The sequence below is a fragment of the Athene cunicularia genome (assembly GCF_003259725.1).
Source record: "Athene cunicularia isolate RWA chromosome 1 unlocalized genomic scaffold, athCun1 chr1_part1, whole genome shotgun sequence".
In the NCBI taxonomy this organism is placed as follows: Eukaryota; Metazoa; Chordata; class Aves; order Strigiformes; family Strigidae; genus Athene; species Athene cunicularia.
This window is the reverse complement of record NW_020799091.1, coordinates 94,792,439-94,814,545: the sequence shown is the minus strand read 5'-3', so window position 1 is coordinate 94,814,545 and position 22,107 is coordinate 94,792,439. Positions and strand designations below refer to the sequence as shown.

Here is a 22,107-nt window from a genome sequence, read left to right as displayed (position 1 = left end):
GGTACCTAGTTACCTACTTGAAGCCAAGAAGTGTATCAAACAGCAGCAGGTTCCCTGCCCCCTCTGCAACCACCCATTCTCCTTCAGTTATCGATCACCCTCAGCCACTACCCTCCCCAATGACAGGATGTTGGGTTTTGGTTTTTAAAAAAGTATTAACTTTCATGGGGCTAGATTCTCATAGGAGCACTCTGACTCCTAAAATCACATACTGAGGTAGCACTGGCATTCTTACCACTGCCATCATGCATGTGCAAAAAAAGTCTGAAGCAGGAGCAGCTTTCCTGTCAGGGGAGGTGTGAGCAAAGCATGACCCTTCTGCTTGAGCTGTGGCATGCAGGGTGGGAACACACCACCAAGGAGAGGTGAGGTACCTGTCCAGGCAGCAGCCTACCAGTCAGCAGGGAAGATGTAAAAGCATTTAACTTGGCCTCAAGGTGGGGAAAAAAACTGAATTCCCTGAACATCTACAGCATAAGAGAAAAGCATTCCAGTTGTACATCAACACATTATGCACATAAAGGCTAGGTTATGTGGGGGTTTGTTCTGTAAATTCATTCAAGCTCCTTACCATCCCTGTAAAAGCCAAGGAGAATGTAAAACTAAGGACAGCCTTACCTGTCAACAGTTTGTGATTCAACGTCTTAAACACATTACAGTTGTGTGATGCTGCTGGTCAATGGGGTTTCAGTTGTTTTAACAATTGCAAACTACAGACAAATATGGAACACAATCTTTTATTAATAACAGATCACATTTGAACTTTGAAAAGAGTGAAATTAAAAGGTGTATTAAAACATACCCACTCTAAGAAATCTATTTTCTTCAGTAGAAAAAGGCATACAACAGGTAGAAATACTATATACACAGTATATCAGTCTATCATCAGCCCCCTCAAACATTGTTTCACAAATTGGTATAATGGTGTTAGAATATACCATCCAGTTACAGTCCAGTATGAGTTTTAGCTTTTGACTTTTTCATTTAAGACAAACCACTAAACACTTTGTTCAGCTTACTGATCTTGTAATACATACAAGGTGGTACTGTATTTTTGGGATCCTGCCTTGTTAGTAAGTCTGCCTCATCAATTTTGAGTACATGGAAAGCTGTAATCAATCTCCATTAAACAGAGTACCTTCTGACACTGAAACATGATTAACTATATCTTAAATATCCCTTTCCTCATCTCTTGCATTAATTTCAAGCAGAGTTGTGTTGTGTTTATTTTACACTGGAGGCTTTCAGCCCAAAATACAGATCACTGCAGTAAACCAGGAATCTATGCCAACTTTTTTTATTTAGCAAAATAAAAAAGCAGACTTAGTTCTTAAATTAGTTTGGCACAAAAAAAAAAAAAAAGCAGGGGAGAAACCCACAAAGTTGCATCCTTCTATCACAATATCCTTTGGGAGGGGAATGTTAATATACAGACAAGGCAGGCACATGCAGAATGACTGATACAGGCCACTGCATGGCAGACTCCAGCTCTTCGCCTTACAGCTGGCCTTAGTCCCTGTGTGCTCTCACTCGCACCCTCAAACACAAGTAGCTTCTGCTGGCTGTACCTCAGTCCATCAGATGACACCACTGATGAGCGGGTCACTGCACAACTGGAGGGTCAAGCTCCGGCAGCCTTCTCGCACCAGGTAGAAAGGTAGCCAGTTCTGTACCTTTTGCTTAAGTCTCACTTAACACAGCAACTGAGCTATTACTGCTCTGCTGAGCAAGCTGTAGCAGGGTCTGACGTGTCAGTCTTTGCTTGTCAGTGTGTGCCCCATGCTTCAGAAGAACCTCAACTGTTTTTGTGTGACCTCCTCGTGCAGCCAGATGAAGAGCTGTCAATCCTTCACTGTCAGAAACATTGATATTTTCTGAACTGACAAGTTCTTCTACTACTTCAGAGTGCCCGTTTTCTGCAGCAAGATGTAACGCTGTCCTATTTAAAGGGCCTCTGGCTAGAACACTGGCCCTTTCATCTATCAGCAACTTCGTTGTTGCTAAATGGCCGCTGCGAGATGCCAAGTGCAGAGCAGTGTATCCTTCTGCTGTTGCTGCCTCAATGTCTACACCGTGTTTAAGGAGCAGCCTCGATGTGCTTGTGTGGCCAGTTTCAGCTGCTATGTGGAGAGCAGTCTGCAAGAGCGTGTTCTGTATGTTAACATCCGACTCCAGGTCTATGAGAAGGCGAGCGACACGGTAGTGTCCTCGTTGAGCAGCCAAGTGCAGCGAGGTCCTTCCATCCACGGTCTGCACGTTCACGTTTGCACCCCGCTGTTTGGCCAGAAGCTTTACGATGGGGAGATGACCTTGCCAGGCAGCATAGTGCAGTGGCACCCAGTCATCCTTTCCTTTGATGTTCACATTAACGCCTCTTCTCAACAGGATCCGCACAATATTCTCTTGGCCGTACTGACAGGCTATGTGGATGGGGGCTCTGCCTTCAAAATCCACCTCATTTAAAGACGCATTCTTATCAAGCAGCATTTTGGTGCTGAAATCATCCCCGTTTTGGGCAGCAAAGTGAAGAGCAGTCCACTGATCCTCATCTTTGGCATTAACATTGATTTTCCTAGCCATTATCAGCTCCACAATGCTTTTAACTTTCTTCTCAATGGCTATGTGAAGAGGGGTGGATCCTTTCTTGTTGGTGAGGTTAGGGTTAGCATTGTACAGGAGGAGCCATTTGACACATTCTTCTTGACCAGCTTCAACAGCCAAGTGCAAAAGACTGGAGTTCCCATCTAAGACAATATCAACATCTTGAGGCTGGAGGATCTTCATCAGCTTGCTGGTATCTCCAGACAAAATGGCCTCTGTTAGCTTCCTCTTCTGTATGTCTGTAGTACCAATATCTAGATGGATATAAGGAGGAAATTTTTCACAATGAGAGTTGTAAAGCACTGTAACAGGTTGCTCAGAGAAGTGGTAGATGCCCCATCCCTAGAAACATTCAAGGTCAATCTGGACAGGGCTCTAAGCAACCTGATCTAGTTGAAGATGTCCCTTCCCATTGCAGAGGGGTTGGACTAGATGATCTTTAAAGGTCCCTTCCAACTAGTCTATGATTCTGTGAAAAAGACATCATCACTATTTTGATACCCATCAAACCTTACTTGCCCATGGTTAACATATCCAGCAGCTTCAGCAATGACTTGACTGCAAAGAAATCCCCTTTCCGCCCCCCGCAGTAGTTTCAGAACAATTTCAGGTCAGATTTGGAGCCCCACTTACTCTTATTCTGTTTCTTGTGAAATGAGTAACAAAAGATGCTGTAATTGATCTCCCTGCACTAATCGTTGTTTGCCTAACTGGAAAATAGATGCCTCATTTCTGCAGCACTGGATTGAAAAGGGAGGGGCATGTGCACAAAAGTGGAGGTCTTTATTGCAATGTTCATGAGGACTGCTGAGAAGGTGGCTTGAGTCTTCTCAAAAAAAAAAAAAAAAAAAGCAAGCTCGGACTTGGGTTTAGTATAACTGAAAAAGCCACATACTCAGCTGACCTCACTGAGCATTGGCTTTAGTCCCACTGTGAGCAGGACGCTGGAATAGGTGACCTCTCTTCCAATCAGCCTTTACATGACTGATTCTTTAATTGCTTTAATGGTAATTCAGGTCACTTCTTTCCAAAAGTAAATGAGATTTATTATTTCTCATTAGATCATGTTTGGGAACCACCTCTTTTTTTTTTTTTTTTAATAACTACCCCCAGTAAACAAATCTGTAGCGCTGACAGCAAGAGAAAGCAAGGTTAACAGTGATTTCCAGAATGCTATTCTTTATATGACTACTCTCCAGCCCCTTGACTCTCATGCACCAGTCCAAACAACTACAAAAAACCACCAACAAAGAAAAACCTGGCCATTACCTGAACTCTCCCTTTCAAAGGAAAGGGAAAGGGAACCCCTGGATGAAAAAGCTGAATCTACAGATGAAACTCCTGAAAGCCGCTTGTCGCTGGAGGCAAGTTTGGACTCAGAAGAGCTGCGGCTGAGATCCTCAGGGCCTTCCATGGTCTGTGAAATCCCCGAATCCAACTGGGACAACAACTCTGAGAGACTGTAATCCTTAACTGATGGAAGAGCAGGCTCCTGTTTTGGCTGGGATAATGCAGACAGCCCCTTCAAGAGAAGCACACAAGCATTGTAGAAAGGTCAGTAAAGAAAACTGAGCAAGAAGTCCTCCAGGAAGAAACATAAGTCTGTTAGTTTTCAGGTAGCCTTTAAACACCGATTGTATTAAACGAAACCTACAGATAAGGCCACTGAAAATTTTCAGATGCAGGAGGGCAGCTTTCATCAGTACTCACACAGCCACTAAAGCTGCACAGCTCTTCTGTCTACAGCATGCTTAAAGATTAGTCACACCCACAGTTCCAGCATTTATCTCCTAACTGTCCTGCTCTTCCTCAACAGTCTAAGAGTCCTGTGCTGAGGTTTTCCTGAGCTGGTCCATGCATGCGCTGTCACTTTTGCATTCCAGTCCTTCACCAAGACCCACTTCTATGAGGCAAGAAGGTGCTCAAAAGCAGCAAAAAGAAGGTTGCTTGGGAAGTTACAGGTCACAGAGGAACCTGTTCCTCACAAAATCTAGTGAGTTTGAACAAGAGATGGAAAAAGGAAATACCTCAGGCTGCTGCTCTGGGGAATTCTTGGTGTCCAGGTCCTGAGTTATCATCTCTCTTGTTTCATCTTCTGGTTTTTCACAAAGGGCCTCTGTTTCTGAAGTGATTTCTTTGAAGAAAACAAGAGAAAGCTTTATTTGTTGGGGTTTTTATTCTTAATAGGAGACTTTTCTGAGATGCCCTGTTGCCTTTCTGTATCATTAGAGCTTAACGGCTTTCAGATACTGTGGGAGAAAGACTCCAGTTCCAAATCTTCCATCTAGCACCTTCATCAGTAGGTAAAAGTGAGTAGCAGGCAAATAGTGCATGGGGCTGACTGAACAATTCATTTTCACATTCAGACCAGACTGATGTTACATGGTGGCTACACCGCAGGACTGTGAAATGGCAACCAGTCTACTGCTGGCAGACTTAAGACATGTGTTTTTAAAAAGACAGGAACCCTCCACCCTTCAGTCCCCATATCTTGTTCAGACAGGAGGAGAAAAGAGGCAAATTTCACCCATTAATGCTAAATAAAGCCACCTGGAGATAGCACTTGATACATCCTTCTGCACATTTGAATTTGTAACAGGTGCTTTGGGCAGGTTCAAGCCTTTCACCAGAGTTGCCTTTTATTGGCAGAAAAATGCCAGTACAAATTGTTCTGTTACAAGAAAACAATGCAGTTTCTCAACATACAACAGTAAATTTCAAGAGCCAGGGGCTTCCAAACTTTGGTATAATGAAAACCACACCAGTGCCAGCTTGGCATATGCCCCCAATACACACAGTCAGAAATGAACATAATTTCTAGCTAAATGGATCAACTGGTTCAGTACTAGTCTTATACCTGATGTGTTTACATAACACCGTCATGGTCAGACTCGTCCCCAGATAATCCCTTCCTCCACAAATGAATAAGTGGCCTGTATCATTGTCTCTACCATACAATGTACTCTATTTATTCTGTCACAGAGGTTCACAGCATCTACTCCAAGGATTAACAGAGTCTTGAGCAATAACGTGACTCACAGAAGAATAAATGGGCAGCCAAGCTACGAGGAAACCTTACCTTGAAATGTTGGCCGTTCACCAGGATCATCCTGCCAACATTTTTGCATCAGTTTGATCAAGTTATTACATGAATGAGGTCTGGATTTGGAAACAGCAGGTAGCTCTGGGCGGTGGCCTTTAACTACTTTTACCATAATATGTAAAATGTTGTTTTCCTCTGTAAAGCGAAAGCACACAAATTAAGATCCCCCAGCAAAAGGGATGATTTCTCTTTTGTCTAAGCGCATTAGCAGTGTATTATGCTGAAAATTTATTTTCATGTGTTTTTTTCTAGATTTAGGGTGCTTTCTTTTATCAACAAGGAAAAAGAAGTTGTTCTTACTCTCCCACAATACATTTATCAATGCAGTAACCCACTTCCCATGTATCAATTAAAAGAAATTGTCAGTGAGTGACTGTGTTCTTTTTCCACTCATCATAGACACAGAAACAAAATAAAAAAACTCAAACAGTGCTTTGCTACGTCTCTTTGGATTTCCATATCTGCTGTAAGAAAAGCGAACCACAGCTTTTATTTAGATCAAGTACCTGAGGTGAAGGAAGGTGAAAGAAGAAAACAAATCAAGCAGTGCAGTAATGTGGCTCTTGACTCTGAAGTCAACCATTGGGCTAAATGGGATCTCTCACTTGGAGAAAAATTAATAGTAGACTTGAACCTGTTCAAACATGTTTGCTATACACAGGCTAGTCATACACACAGGAAAAGTCATAAAGAATAAGTAGCTGCCTGTTGATCGGTGCATTTACTGTGGGGTGGAACAAGGCTTATTTTCACAGACAGGTCTGGGGCTTTTTAAAGAACAAATCAGTACCCACAATCTACAAATAAACTACAGAACCTTCTCTACAGAGATGTTTCTGAAAACAGCGCAGTTGCCTGCCAGTTGGCTTTGCTCTGCGCTGTTCCTCATTGGCCACAAACGTGTCAGAAGTCTGTGCAGGCCACACACTGATCTGAATCTGTACAGCAAACTCCAACAGAAGCAAAAAGGTGCAGACTAGGGCCCCCTGCGGCAAAATGGGTTCTGCTTTCATGATGTAGGACAAAGGAGGACTTATATTTGCGATCAGAATTTGAAAGCTTAAAAGTGTCTGCCACACAGGACTGTAGGAATTTGGAGGACATGCACGTAAGCTGGGGCTGGTGGGGCAGGAAGCGTGCTTATCAATGGGAAAAAGGAAAAAATTCCAACATCAAACTTACCTGCAAAAGGCTTTTTCTGTGTAAGAACTCCCCAAACCACAATGGAAAAACTACAAATAAAAGGAAAAAAAAAAATTTCTAGAATTTAAAAAAAAAAAAAAAAAAAAAAAAAAGCCAGCAAAACCCCCAAAAATCCAAACAACTCACAGAAGTGTAATTTATTTCCCTAAGTTCTCTCTCCTTGTCTTTCACTTCTGCATCTAATTCAACTGATGAACACACACAGCAAGATGCAGCCAAGAACCATAATTTGAAAGTCTAGTTTCTGCAGGGAGGAACCTGAGGCAGCAAACACAAGGACTGGCTGGAGGCTGCTGAGATCTTGCTGAGAACATTTACCAGCCACTCCACACCAAGACCGACAAAATCAGAGAGCAGCAAAGCATTACTGTGGATTTTATTTAACACTTCTACCCTGCAAGACAACTTTAAAGAAATACATTCCATTTAAAATACGACATATCTTTTAATCTACAGCTCTGATTTCCTTTTCCTAATAACCTTACCATGAAAGAAGAACCAAAGACCTAGTGATGAAATCCACTGAAGATAACTAAGAATTTTGTCAGAGACTCAAAAAGTAGGTCAGGATGTACCTTTTGATGGGAAAATTAAAGGAGGGCAGAATCCCTTCCATGCCAGTTGCTCATCAGTGTTACATGGAACAATAATGCTGAAGACTCAGGATCAGCTGCAATTTGCGAAAATAATTCTATCCTACAAAGGCTTTGCTAAAAGCAAAACAAAGGAGAACCTTGCAAGATAAGGTTCAGACTAGATTTCAGGGTTTCATGCTCAATTAGGTTTTGATAATCAGAAAAAGAGGGCTCATTTTACAGTATCATCTAAAGTGCTTTTAAGCGTTTTCATAGTTAACTGACCTGTATACATCATGTTTGGTGTCAAAACACCTGTTTTTCTCTTTGATGCGCTCTGGAGGAAGATATGCAATTGTGCCACACAAGCCGTCCATGCTGATGTCATGGGAATGAGACAAGCCATTGCACTTTGCAAGTCCAAAGTCAGAAATCTGCAAAAAACAGAGGAGGAAGAGCGGAAGAGAAGCACATGCTACCATTAGACTTCGGAGGCATTAACAAAAATTCGTCTGTAAAGAATGACAGATGTAACAGGATGATCCAACAAAATATAGCAAGCTGCTGTTCAGGAATACTAAGATAAGAAAACACCTCTGGAAGCATTACATTATGATAGACTTTTCTTTACGGTTAAACTGAAAAAAAGAAAAGGCAAGCCGTTTTTTGCAAGCAGCAGCATGTTAGCCCATTACACAGCAAACACAACAAACAGTCAAGACAATTTATTGTAATTTGAAACTTGCCAAATTTAGCTAGTGCAAACTACTTTAATGTAATTATTGGTCCTGCCACCCCCTTTCCCTGTATAACCTCACACTATATGCTATGTTTACATGTTCTGAGCACCTGTTTTCAGTCCATGAGCTCCTCAGTAAGTGCAGGAGAATTGCTCTTTCAGCTATCACTGTTACACTGACCATGCCAACAAGGTCTAAGCCCAACACCAGAGGCACCAAGTGTTAAAAAAACCCAAACCAAAACACATACATCAAAAACCCACACAGGGAATTCTTTTTGGCAACTAGGAGATACAGCAAGTTGGTGCAGTGATGCAGTGAACACAGCTGAAACGAACAAAACAAGTGACAGCAAGTTCATAAAAAGGAAAACACACCTCCACTTTAATCTGAAGTGTCAAACAAATATGCATTCATTTGCTCTCAAAAGCATACCAACCATCAAGCAAACAGATAGGCAAGGAATTTCCTCTGTCTTACTTATTTCCCACTGGTCAAAAATGTCTATTATTCTAAGTTGAAATTTCAAGAAAAGTCAAGTCTTTTTGGACCACTCAGCCCACTGATTTTTGTCTACATGTTAGAGAAGATTTCCTCCCCCTGCCTCACACATTCTTTTTTATCTAATAAATACTAAATTGAAAAATAGGTTTTCTGATGACTCATTCCCCTTTTGATCTTCACAGCTTCTCCTTTAAGAAAGTTCTCCCCCAAAACAACAAGCATAATTAAAAAAAAGCTTTTCTTTTTTTTTTTTTTTTTTAAATAGGCTCCAACTTTACACTTTCAGAAGTTTCTGTCTAAAGATACCACAAAGCTAGTCATAACATGCATCCATTACTGGAAAGGGAGAAAACTGCTGCCAGCTTCAGCCTCCTGGAGAACAGACAGGGCTACACAGCCAGCCATCTTCAAATGCCAGGAATCTCCCTTTGCCATAAACCAAAAAAAGCAACCTACACAGCTTCAGGAGGAACTTCTCCCAGGGACAGAGCTCAAGAGAGGCATTCTCAGGAGCTGCAGAAGTCCTGCACACTAGCACACAGGTATATCCCACCTGTTGTCCATCTGTATCTTAAATCTGTAGGGTACTGTGGCAATGACCAGAGAAGAAAAAAAAACAGGGAAAAAAGCAAAGTCATCTGGAGGAATAGTTTCTCATGCTTGTAGGGCTACACTCTCAGAGGGGATTGCGGCCTCCTCTGCAAGCCAAGCACTGGAGTCCAGAAAAGCAAATAGTCAAGAAACCCAGGTTCTCAAGCCAGTTTACCCTGGGAAGATCTGAATCGACCGCCCCAGGAAGCGCTGCATGAGTTTGGGGCACTTAGTGCTCCACAGGAGAACAAAAGCACAACCCCAACATCACGCAAGCCCGTGGTGTCAGGTTAATAAATGAACCAACTGCTGCAAGTCTGAACAGATCTGACTTGGTGAAACGCTGCTCTCCTTTGATTAACGTGAAGCAGAGGCTTGTATACACCTCAAGAAATCCATATGGCATGCAGGCATAATTAAAGTAATACACCTTCCTCTTTGTCTAAACAATACTGAGTTTCCTACTGTGTAAGTTAAATAAAGATGAAACAGAGACAGCACAGTGACACTCCTGCATTAAAAGCCACCAGCTATGTTGCATGAATCTAAAGCTAGTGGATAAAATGGGAGGCTAAGCACACTAGATAGAAGAGGTCTCAGTCTTGGCCTACAAACCAAGAAACAGTTAAGGTGCATAGTCTACCCACCCCAGGCGAGCAAGAACTTTACTTTGTGAACCTGCCCCCACCTACTGCAAAGGACTGGGTTTTGTATCAATTAATAGGAAATTCATATGTAGAGCAGAGTTTCAATCCTATCAAATCCTGCAGAAAACACTGGAAATTGGAGAACTGAATCTTCCAGGCTGCAACAAAATAGTAAAATTCTACAGACAGTTTTTATGGCTTTTATTAGCTCCTTTAAAGTAAGTTTTCCACACTGCATGGTGTATTTAGTCATGCAGTTTCTTTAAACATCAGTGGGAACTGCGCAGTGGGTGGAAGACACAGCCATTTAACTTACCTATTTTGCCTTTAAATTGCTTGCCAGGTACCTAGTTCTGCAACACAAGGCACCCCTGCTGGTGAAGGTAGTGAAAGCGGAGCACCCCTCCCCTCTTCTTCCTTCACATCCCTGCTAGCCCTTGCAGCCCACCCCATGATCCGACAGAACCCATCAACTCACTCCTCACATCAGCTATTTCAGGTGGCTCCCACCATGCTTCAAAAGCATACCTAATATCAGCAGAGTTAAGAGGAGACACGGAGGCGACAGACTGCTTCATGCAAAACACGTGGTGAAGAGGTAGGAAGAAGAGAAAAAACATTGGCCAAAGCCCACGCAGACAGTGGGATTGTTCATGTTCAGACAGCTCGCTCAGTCTCTGCTCTTTAAAGGTCTGCATGAGAACAAACACGTGAGTAGCAACTGGGGAGGGGAACTGAACATGTTTTCCTACCCACTTTCCAGTAACACTTTACTGAGAGATCCCAAGATCTGAAGATGTTGGGGTTTGGGGTTTTTTTTAGCTTTGTTTGTTTTAAATTGAGCATACTGTGGACACAGTCCTTTCTCTGCATCTGTTGTTTGTGGACATTTCCATTCTAGTTTGTAAAAAAACACCCACTTGCAGTTTTAGATGCTTTGAGTTTGTATATTTATTTTGTGGAACTTTTGGGGGGTTTCTGCAAAAAAACTAGATATGGTCACATAACTACAATGGTTACTAAAGTCATCTATTCCCAAAAACACTCCAGGGATCTAGCTCCCAAGAACGAAACTGGTGCTTGGAAAGTGCTTTCACTGATGACTCCTGACAGGCTGTCCTCAAATGTGCACTTAGCTTCTGATGCTACATGTAATTTTTCATTTTTCTGCAAATAAAGAACCCACTGCAATGGACTTGGGGACAGAGTTCACCAAAAGGTTTTCTTCATCAAATAGGTAACAGAGCCATCAGACTAATTTTTAATTGCTGCTGGCATACCCAGTGAGTGTCTCTGTCCATAGTCTCTGAGCACCTGGATATTGAGAATGCCACATTTGTCTACGGTGTTTTTTGGTGCTTGGTTGGGGGGCGGGATTGGCCTTGCTTTTTGTTTTTCTGGAGGTAGGGGAGAAAGGCTGGTTGGTCCATTTTGTTCTTTAAGAAATGCCAGAAATCTTTGAGACCTACATGGGTCACAGATTTGGACTACTAAAAATTAGGAATAAAAATTAATTCCAAGTGTAGACACAATGAGCATCTGCACTTCAAACATAATGTCTTTACTTCAGTGTTTACGAACACACTTCAGTTAGCTACTAAAAGAAGTCTTTCTGAAACATTGTATTTCCATCCTTTTCCAACCTGCCTTGAAACCTTTACTCCTCAAAACCTGTTTCAGGTGGGACATTTGTAATGCTGTCTTCAGAAGCAGCAGAAACCAAAGCCACAGTCCCACAGTCAAACATCCATTTTAATTAATCATAAAACTGCATTACCGTAACAGGGGTGGTCTTGTTCCCTCCCCTGTGTCACAATTAGATCAATTAGACCAGCTCTGCTGGTTGGCATTAAAGAGCCATGGAACAACAGCTGTACATGGAAACCTTGATCAGGAGGGGTGGGAAACAGGGAGAATGGACACACAAAACAACAAAGCCTCTTCTCCTTTTTAATAACAGGAGAGTGTTTGCAGCTGATGGGGAAAAAAAAAATAGTGGCTGTGTTAACTGCATCAGCTAGTCTAATAAAAAGATACAACCGCTCTTTACCAGCCTGGCCTCTGGGTATTACTTTGACCTACAGTTAATGACCTACATTAAGAAGCTTTCTGATCAACAAATTTGCCATCTGACTAGGCTTCTTTGAACTCCACACATAAATTTTGCAAGCCCCTTCTTCATCTGAAGCAAATAAAGGTGAAGACCACAGAAGCAACTTAACCATGCTCAGCAAGACTATCAGCACAGCACAACACAGCAGCAAACTTCACTCTTCACACTGGTTTAAATTGGAGCGCTGGGGATAAAAAAATAAAAGCAACTACAGCAAGCTTAAAGCAGCACACATCTGAGACCAGCTCATCCCACTTCAAGTTCTTTAAAAACAAAATCTGGGAGATGAAAAATAACTGGTGGGATTTGCCTCTCTGTGTGTGTATACCCACACATACATACGTGCGTGTATGTACATATACATGACAAGATGAAGAGCTGCTAAAAACAGGCTGGATAGCAAGAGAAAAAAAGAACTTACAAATAATGATTTTGCCCAAAAGTATTAAGTTGCAGGTGACTTAATTTTAAATACCTGAACAAAAAGCAACACTCTTAACCATGAGATATTTAAGATAAGAAACCTGGGAAAGAGCAACAGAGCATGCAGACATGGAAGCTGGCAACAAGTTAGGGTATGAGATTACTGCATGGGGGTGGATTACTGCACCGAGGGCCCTGGAGAGAGATCACACTGAAGCAGGGAACGAGCAAATTAACAGCCCGCGAAGGCAGCGCTGGAATGTGGCAGCGCTTCCCCAGTGCCCACTCCCTGCAAGCGACTGCCACGCCACAGGGAGCTCAGGGGAGACCTCCAGAATGTGTATGGAGGGCAGGAGAGCTTAAGAACAAGCTCATACGTTGTGGTCCAGTTAAACAAAAACTAAGTTAGACAGCCCGTAAGTACTCGAAGGTTGCACATATGGAACACTGGAGAAAGGGGTATTGAGGATAGTGTTGGTACAAATAGAAGTAACAGGCTGACATTAAGGAAAACAAAAAAAACACAGGCTGATCCCTGCTAGGAAAGCCTGCCTGGGTATGGAATAATCCTCCAAAGGAAACACACTGCTTAAGGCAACCAAGATGGAGGAGGACATGGCAGGTAAGGGAGCTCCCAGCTGAGCTCCACCACCACTCACAGGGGAGGAGGCATGCATGCATGCATCCATTCATCCTCAAAAAACCTGCAAAGCCTTACCTTGCATTGTGCATATTAATTTAAATTTATATTTAAATTATATTTAAAATTTATATATTTAAATTCACCAAGGAATCCCCCAACATGCCTTTGAAAAAGTTAGTACCTGTCTACCTATATCCCTGCTCAGAGCTCAGGTTAATCCCATCCTCTTAATTATCCTCCCAAGAACAAAATTCATCACCCACTTATGTAATACACAGGAGACAGCTTTATGATACGGAGGCACCCACTTGATGATAAGTTCTGTACAACACTACTGCGTTAGTCATCATCCTCACTTGGGGTTTTTACAGTAAGCATTGTGCTCGTAAAAGAAGAAGGGTGTGTTTCCATTTAACTAGCAATATGGCATAGAAGCATTTCTAATGTGCGCCACTGGAAGACTGTCTGTTTCCTGGCTCAAGGGCAAACAGTTTATAGAAGTCCTCCCTACCTCCAAACTCTTCTTTTGCAGTCTGCAACATCTCTTCACTCACCTTAGGATTCTATTAGGGACAGGTCACCTACTAAATTAACGCTAACATTTAAAAAGTAAAAACACTTCAGTCATCAGCTCCATTAGCCTTCAGCAAGAAAACGCACATTAAATCAAGCTGCAGGGTCTAAAATTTAATTACAAGTCTCACATCACACAAAAAGAAGGTTTGGGGCCACATTTTTAAAGTGAAGGCGCCTCACAGAATATGTATATCTCTTATTTTGCATATGGGTTCCTATGTCTGCTTTGCTGCTTGGAGGGGTTTCCAAGATGCTCGCAGATGTAAAAGACTGGTGGCTGGAAGGAGGATTGGATTAGACCATTCTTTTCTGAACTTAATAGAAAGGGTCTGAAGACCTTCATGTGCTTCATATACAGAGCAAGTAGCAGAAGTTTAGGGATGTCAGCAATGACCTCAACTTTTTTTTTTTTTTTTGGTATATTTCACACTTTGCCCCCCTGTACTGCATCACCACCCAGATACAGGCTATACAGCAGGCTGAATATCAGGCAGCATTTCAACCTCCTGAAACAGTGAGAAAAATACAGCCTTCATATCTTGGCTCATGGATGAGTCAAGGCGTAGGAATTTAATAAGTTATGCAAGCAAGCACAAACTTTAGGTAAATAAATACTTAGCAAAGGCTTCTCAGCACCAACATGTGAGAATATACTTTTAACAGTTCAGATCCTGATGTTCTGGTCATAATACCATGGACCACCTGTAGATGATTCCTATCTCAGAAAGAAAATCCTTCTAAGAAATAAACCACTAAGAGGCTTGTAAAAAAGCTGAGACTGTCACAGGTGTGATTTCATTAGAGACACACACCTCTTATGGCTCCAAACCTCTCATGACATGAGGAGAGATGTTTTCATTTAATGAAAACTTCATTTTTAGAATGGTACAGCAAGACCAAAGACTTTCAGCCAGTTTGAGGGGGACAGGAAAACAGGGAGCAGATGGATGATGGCACTGAAAACCTATGACTACTTGTACTGAGTTATATCAGCCAGTCAGCATGATTAATCCTGCAGTTGTAAGGTTAAGAGTTTGGCTACTAATTTGTGGGAGAGAAATCACAAAAAAAGATGTATTTCAGTCTCTTTTCTTTACAAAAGTAAGGATCAGAAAGCAAGCACAACCTCCTTAGTCCAGCTGTCAAAACAGAACCTCCAACAGAGAAGGCCAACAAGTTTGCTAGCTTACTCTGGAAATGGATAACAAAAAGAATTGCATACTGATACAGCCACAAAAATTCCCTTAAGTGACCTCTGGTATGCTGAAGAGTCATAACGGAGATACTTCTTCACTGTATGTGCTCCGAGCAAATGAAAGAAGAAAATTAGTTGCCTCTGGGAAGGCTTCTCTGGACTCCAGCTGTAAATGAGATTTGGGAATTTAGTGGAGCATAAAAAGCCAGAAGGACCTAGACAGAACAAGGTTACTGCTAGGAGCTGTGAAAGTGGCACAGATGATTTAGAGGTTCACACTGCTTTTCTCTCCCTGTTCTCATCTGTCTCATGACCCTACTGCAAGGAAATTTATAGCAGGGTCCACTAGGTCTCAAAACCAGAGTTCACTACACTAGCACCTTCCTAAAATTTCAGGAGAGTTCTCGCAAGCTCCCTAACTCTACCTCTAATTTATGTACCAAAATGGTGCATAAATCAGGTAGACAAGTTTGGGGACTGGAGAGGCTGGGTTGGTGGGCATTCTTCTCATTCAGAAGGAATGCTGCTGGTTTCTCTCAGGCCTTTGAGTACAGCAGGAGCCACGCAAGAATACCCGAAGGTGGGTCCCTGGCACAGAGTGCCCAGTGCATACCTTGACATGGTAGTGGGCATCAAGCAGGATGTTTGCAGGCTTGAGGTCCAGGTGGAGCAGCGGAGGGGACATGCAGTGCAGGAAGTTCATCCCCACAGCTGTCTCGTGGATGATGCGGAAGCGCAATTCCCAGGGCAGGGGTTCAGAAGCCAGGAGCTTTTCCAGAGACCCCGTTTCCATGTATTCCATGACCAAGCCAACCGGCTCTTTACAGATGCCGTAAACAGGAAGTATGTAACGAAACTTTGCCATTTCCATCTTCCTGGCTTCTTCCAATAACTCCATGCGCTCCCTGGGTAGAAGAGAACAGATGGTGAGGGAGGGAGTAGCTGCTTCTCTCTGTTCCCAAACATGCACAAAACATTTCTTAAGAAACCGAACAACACATTTCACGATCATCACTTGGCTGAACACGCTGCATCTCACCAGTCTATACTCCAGGCATATTTCCACATTTACTAACTTTGTTTTATGCTTCTAATGGTAGGCAGCTAACAGCTGCTGAACCACAGGCAAGTTGTACACTTCAGCAGTGCAAATATCCCTAGTGTAAAGCCCATCTCCCCGCTTTGATGTTTATGCTGTGCTGTTAAGAATGAGGACGATACATGTAGTGCCCAGATTCACCACCGCTGTAACTCCTTGAGCTGAAGTCATTAAATTTTTGTGAGTCATAAGACTGTGTTAATCAGGAGAGAGCACAGACAGCATTGCTTCAACTGCCAGCATGCAGGCCTGGGCCTTGGGAGAAGAATCCCCGGGACTCACCATTTAAGGGAGCAACCTGCTTGCTTTAACTAGGGGGACAAAGCAAAAGCCTCATTGTCCTCAAAACTCAAATTTGGCAACTCGAATACTGTGCTCACTCAGCTCCATCGGATGCCAAAAGCTCCCAGCACGCCGTTTTCGGTGATGTAACAGGCCCAGCACCGGCACACGTAATAAGCACCCCTGGGTTGTTTACGGGTCACTTTAGCCTGACCCTGTAGATCACTAAGCGTTACTCAGTCCAAGCTGCGGCATCCCAGGTCAAGACCCTTAATTACCATGCCCTCCTTCTGCACCTCATGCACAGCCTTCGGGCTGCAAGAGCCCATGAGGACATGCTGGGCATTGAGGTGGAAAGGGGAAACCAGGGTCTTCTTCCCAGGCCAACTGTGCCCACAAAGAGGACCCACACGTGATGGGTGAAAGAACCTTCAGTCTGTCAAAAACTACATTGTTAGAGACAATGGGCAGTAGCCAGAGCTGGTTTGGGCCATGGGTACTGATGCATCACTGTTGCTGACCACCCACCAATTCACAAAAAAGGGCACTGCGAGGTCAGGTAGGTAATATTTCCTGAACAGATGCGCTCTTATTACATGACAGCTCTTGTACCCAAGGTGTGTACACTGTGCAATGGAGAACAGTACCTGAAGTAATGGGGCAAAGTTTTAACACAGACAGTTGGTAAACAGAGAATCCTACTTTTAACAAAAAAAAAAAAAACAAACCAAAACAAAACACCCTTGCTTTGATACTCCCCAACTCCACATGGGCATTTTGAAATGACCAGCTCTCCTGGAAGACATCAGGGTTCAAATATAAAGCTCAGCAAACATATTCACAGTGGCTGCAACAACTGATGAGAAGAAAGCTGCTCATACCCTCTGCAAGGCAGAAAGCTCTGTCACCCGCCCCCTCTGCCAGTCCCCAAGACCTGGGAAGCACCTGGGGACCAGTCCTGACCCAGTCGCAGTTTGTGCCGTCTGCCACTCACCAGGGATGCCAGTTACCACTGTGGGAGCCTCTCCCATGGCAGAGCTATCAGTTCAATCAAACTTTTTTCTTTTAAATCCAAGGCCAGATAGAAGTGCTCTCCATTTCTAAAAGGAGAAACTCCAAGTCCAACCTTAGCACTGTGAAGTCTCCCCTTCCCATTTGTCCCCCACGATGTCTGGATGATCCAGGCAGCAACACGCACCACCTGTGCTGAAATGCAGCCTGCAAGGGACCCTCAGTGCTCCCACGTGGGAGTGATTTCAGGAACCACTGTTTAGCCCGTACACCCTGCACTAGGATGCTCCCACGACCCATCCCCATCCCCTTCCCCTCCACTTCGCCGGCTGTGGAAAGCAGAGAGTTGATGTTTGCCCAGACAAGGTTGGAAGCGCAGTCTGCTGCCTCTTCCTCACCAGCTGCTGTGCAGCAGCCTGCAATAACCTGATGCAGTTAACATTTCATGCTAGGGGCGAGTCTAGCCTAGCAAGCAGCAGACCTATTTCAGAGGCAAGATTAGGCTGAAAATGGTTTAAGAGGGACATACACACAAGGAGGGAAAAAAAAAAGATAAGGGAAATCTTTTCTCTCTATTAACCATGTTGGCTCCTGCTGCTCCCTACAGCAACTTTCTTGTGAAATAATTGCCTTTGTAGACAAGTACCCAGTTTGCTCTTTGGCAGGCTGGAAGGGAGCGCCTATGAATAACACAGCCAACTCCTTGCCCCCAAGCCACATGCATAGCCAGCATAATTCACCAGGCTTCGGCGGGCTGAGCTCTGGAGTCAGGGATGTAAAATATCTGTCTGAGCCCTTCAAGGCAAGGCAAGAAACCAGCAACAGCTAAAGCCTAACAAGAACCACTAGACTCCTGGGGACGGGGTTCCTGAGCTAACAACAGCCTCAGAGGGCATCACCAAAATCTGAGACCAGCTGCTCGAAATGGGGCATTTCCCTACGAAGAGAGAATTTCTAATTTCAACAAAATAAAAGAAAGCTCCCTTTCTGCTTGGGCCAGACCCAGTTACTTGCGTGAATTAACTATTTAACATGCAAATACCCTTTATCTAATTTACTTGTTTAAATAACCCCCCCAGTATCACAATCGCCGCCTTTAGCATCTTCCCATACCCACAGCAGTCAAAACTGAACCAGCCAGTGATCCAGCACAGGCAGGGACACATGTCAGTTTTCAAATACAGGCCCCTGTCACCTTTAGAAAACAGAAAAGGAAAAAAGACAAAAGGAATAGAGAGCCAAAATACAACTCAGTCATTAGCCAAGTGCTATAGTGCACTAGCATTCATCGTATTAACGCAAACAGCTCTTTAAACCCAGATCTCCTCCATCAGGCAAAGATGAAAGGCCTTTCCCTTTCCTCGGCAAAAGGTGCAACGGCACTCAGCAAAGCCTTAGGTGTTCTCAGCGCACCCATCACTTCAGTACACAAGTGCTAATGCTGCAACAAACGGTGCTGTAGTTATCCTTCAAGTTCACATTTAACAGATCAAAATATGGGATGGAGAGGTGGGAGGATATGCTGCTCAGTCACTCCTAGCGCTTAGAAATTATTCTGCAGTATCACCAAGGAACACTTCCCTCCAAAGTGGAGGAAAAGCTCCTTATGAGGTTTCTCAGTCAAGAGGCACAGGACTGGCCTCTGTTATAACAGTTTCTTATTTAACACCTACATGATTAAAGAGTCAGAATTATCTTCTCTAAGCACCTTGGCTCCATTCCCCTCCCCCTCCAGTACTATAGCCTAACATTATGGTAATAAAAATTTTAAAAAGAAAAAGAAAAAGCTTGCACACAGGACAGCTAAGCTCATGTAAATCATGGGGTGCATACACTTTCCCCTATAATAGTATTAGAAGACAAGAGCACACACATCAAGAGATCTAGCACTGGATTCAGTGCCACAGAGCATCTCTGTCAGAGAAGCAGTCAATGACAGGTCAGCCATTTTCAAAGCAATCAGAAATATTACATGGATGGGGGACCTCTGACATCCCCGAAACAGTTCTCTGTTTCTGCTCAAAGTCAGACCTGGAACGGGTAGGGCTCTATTCTTTGGATTCTCCCGGAGAGACAAGGGACTTACTCCTGTTCACTGCCTCACTCCCCAGGGACAAGGGCCCAGCCCTTGTACCACAAACCCTGCCACAAGAACATCAAGAACTACGACTATATCCCTATTTGCATGTATCCCATCTTTATGCCCTAAAGATAACACTTATAAAAATGCAACTTTAAGCTCACCAGGCAGTCCTTGCAGTTTTATATTCCCCCATGACTACCATCACATTTCCCTAATGGAGTCTGAGACAGAGCAGTTAAAATTGCTCTAGAGAAACTCTAAAAGCCCTGAAAACCTGTAATGGGGCCATTTGTGTGGCCCCAGACACAGAGCCAGGCTTCTCCCAGTGCAGGGGAGATCCAGCCCTGCCCAGCCACCCTGCTCTCCAGGACAGAATGCAAGTTACCTCTTCTGCTGGTGGTGAAGATGGGGTCCACAAAATTACAACGCCCCTGATTTTTTTCAGGGACTCTGCATCATGGCAGCTATTTAAGAGCATATGGTGACCTCAGCTGTGCAGGGTACAGCTGTAATTACCTTTACACTGCTGATGCTCAGAAAAGAATGTCAATAAGAGAAAAGAAAAAACACTGCATGGTGAGGGCAGAATATATTTTTGGGAAAAAAAAAAAAAAAAAAAGGAATAAAATCTCTTCTTCCAGGTTAACAAAGATCTCAACCCTGCTAACAGATCTCTGCTGCATAGCCCTGGTACAACAGGATTACAGGTTAACTTGGACAGATATGCTCACCCCCACTCTTTAAGGAGAACAAGGTGAGTATTAAGTTCTAAATTACACATCCAGAGACCACCAGAACAGACATTCATTCATTCATTCATTCATTCATTTTCATCTTCCTCACCTAAATAAATGCAACATCTGCTAACAGCAAGGCATTTCCAAAACCTAAATTTCTAAGTCCTACTCCATTCCTAAATCCAGGTCCTGCTGAGGGAGGTACATGTAGGGCTTTGATCATTTTTTTTTGCCCCCCATTAAGAAGGCACCTCCACACCCTGTAGTCACTTCCACCGGCTAACACCTGCAGTGAAGAGCCCCCTCTGGGAACTGTTACATCCTTCATACTCATTATAGTCTGCACATTTACGTCCAACTGTAAGAAATCCACAAAGGCTTCCAGGTTGTTCCCTTTGAGCTCGCCACCCTTTTTCCCCAGACTGCATTTCCATTCTGGCCAGCCAGGGTAAAGAGAAGACACTTTGAGCTCTCCCCTCCAAGTCCCTGGGGAGAGGCTCCTCCGTCTTTCTGGGTCACACTCTCTTCTCTTCAGGCTTACACTGAATCTCCCCATCTTGAGTCGCATGCGGGAAACGTGATCTCAGGAGACAGAAAGTGGGAGCAAATAAGGTGTTACGAATGGAATTTGGCTCGATCGCCTGAGAGGGCTTGGGCTTAAAAGTAATACCACTTCTGGCTGTACATTCAGTTTTTCTTCTGCTTGAGGCCACTTGGCTCTGTGGTGTGGTAATTGCCAAAGGAATTACTCCAAATCTCTTACTGTCTGCAGAAACACAGTAAGAGAGACTACCGAGTATTACCACCACCAAGCCATTACAAACAGGGTTTTAATGTGGTACCAAATAAATAAATAAGAAAAAGCCTCGGTGTTTTTCAGTTAATCTTTCTGATACCACTGGTAATTCTTCTAACTCTGCTGCTTCACAGGGTTCCAAGAAATGGCCAGTCAAGTTAATTTCCTGGATTAACAATCTAATGACACAGGCTTGTTTCAGCCTGCAAACTGAAGAAGTGGTGTTTTATTTTGTCTGTGCTCCCCACCGCACCCCACCATTTGAATGGCACAAGTTTCTTAGGTTTTGGTTGAATCTCTTTGAGGGGCAGCATTACCAGTTACTGAAAGGGGTTTGGCAGAGCAGCCTAAGAACCAAAGGAGAAGTATATACAAATTCAGCTTAGCTTTATTTTGCAGAAGGAGACGTTTCCAAGGCCAGGGACTTTCCAATTTCTAACTAGTGCTCCCCTTAAGCACCTGAAGCACAAGTTTTGCAATAAAACAAATAAACTACTGTTTCAAGGACTGGTTTATCAAAATTAACCAGGAGTTGCAGGAGCCCCGTGCCCTCAAAGTTCCCAAATTCTCAAGGCATTTTTGTTCACTGCAGGGCATGTTCGTATGGTCTCTCCAGTATCTGCACACCTCATAGCCACTGAGGGACAGGTGGTTCTCTATTACACATTGAATATATTAATATAGAAATTTGGTAGCAATTAATTTTCATATTAAAATAGGTGACAGCATCCTTTGCTGAAAGTTAATTTTGAGTATATTTCTAGATGTGTTTTGCAAATGAAAAGTATAACGAATGTTCTAGCTTATTTTTAAGAAATGCTTTGATTTTAACTGCAAAATTAGTCAGCTGCAGTACTATTTTGATTAGGCCTCAATAAGCATCAAGTATGAAATCTACACTTAAGTTTTAATGGTAGGAGGGCTTGCAGGTTAACCCAATTAAAACACCCTCTGCAACTCTGAGGTCTTTTCCATTTTATTCACAGATAGCACAATTACCCTATGCATATATTGAACTCTCCCTCTCCCCTTTGAAAAAAGGGACATTTTACCTCATTTACTACACTACACAAACCATGCCTACAGCAAAGTCAGCAACACAGATAATAGGCAAGATGCCCCACTACCCTAGTAATCTTGTAGCAGATGGGCTTACAAGCGCTTTCAATCTTGGGCCAACTTAAC

The 22,107-nt window shown here is 43.2% G+C and overlaps 1 protein-coding gene across 1 annotated transcript; it reads right to left on the bottom strand.

Annotated features, from left to right (window-relative positions):
* Nucleotides 1-740: 740 nt before the first annotated feature.
* Nucleotides 741-20,694, bottom strand: RIPK4 (receptor interacting serine/threonine kinase 4). The gene is made up of 11 exons (XM_026846476.1): nucleotides 20,479-20,694; nucleotides 18,980-19,050; nucleotides 16,574-16,682; nucleotides 16,296-16,324; nucleotides 15,528-15,819; nucleotides 7,768-7,916; nucleotides 6,887-6,936; nucleotides 5,681-5,839; nucleotides 4,629-4,735; nucleotides 3,871-4,123; nucleotides 741-2,855 (listed from the first exon to the last, which is right to left on the bottom strand). Exons 1-11 carry the CDS (start codon nucleotides 20,692-20,694, stop codon nucleotides 1,681-1,683), a joined length of 2,610 nt encoding a protein of 869 aa, XP_026702277.1. The 3' UTR covers nucleotides 741-1,680.
* Between the last annotated feature and the right edge of the window lie 1,413 nt (nucleotides 20,695-22,107).

Excerpts from the sequence above, each read along its gene's own strand:
- RIPK4 (XM_026846476.1), bottom strand. The coding sequence starts at position 20,694 with ATGCGACTCAAGATGGGGAGATTCAGTGTAAGCCTGAAGAGAAGAGAG. Across the intron at positions 16,325-16,573 it reads AGGTGCAGAAGGAGGGCATG|TTAAAGCAAGCAGGTTGCTC; the intron begins GTAATTAAGGGT and ends TTGTCCCCCTAG. Across the intron at positions 7,917-15,527 it reads ATGCCCACTACCATGTCAAG|ATTTCTGACTTTGGACTTGC; the intron begins GTATGCACTGGG and ends TGTTTTTTGCAG.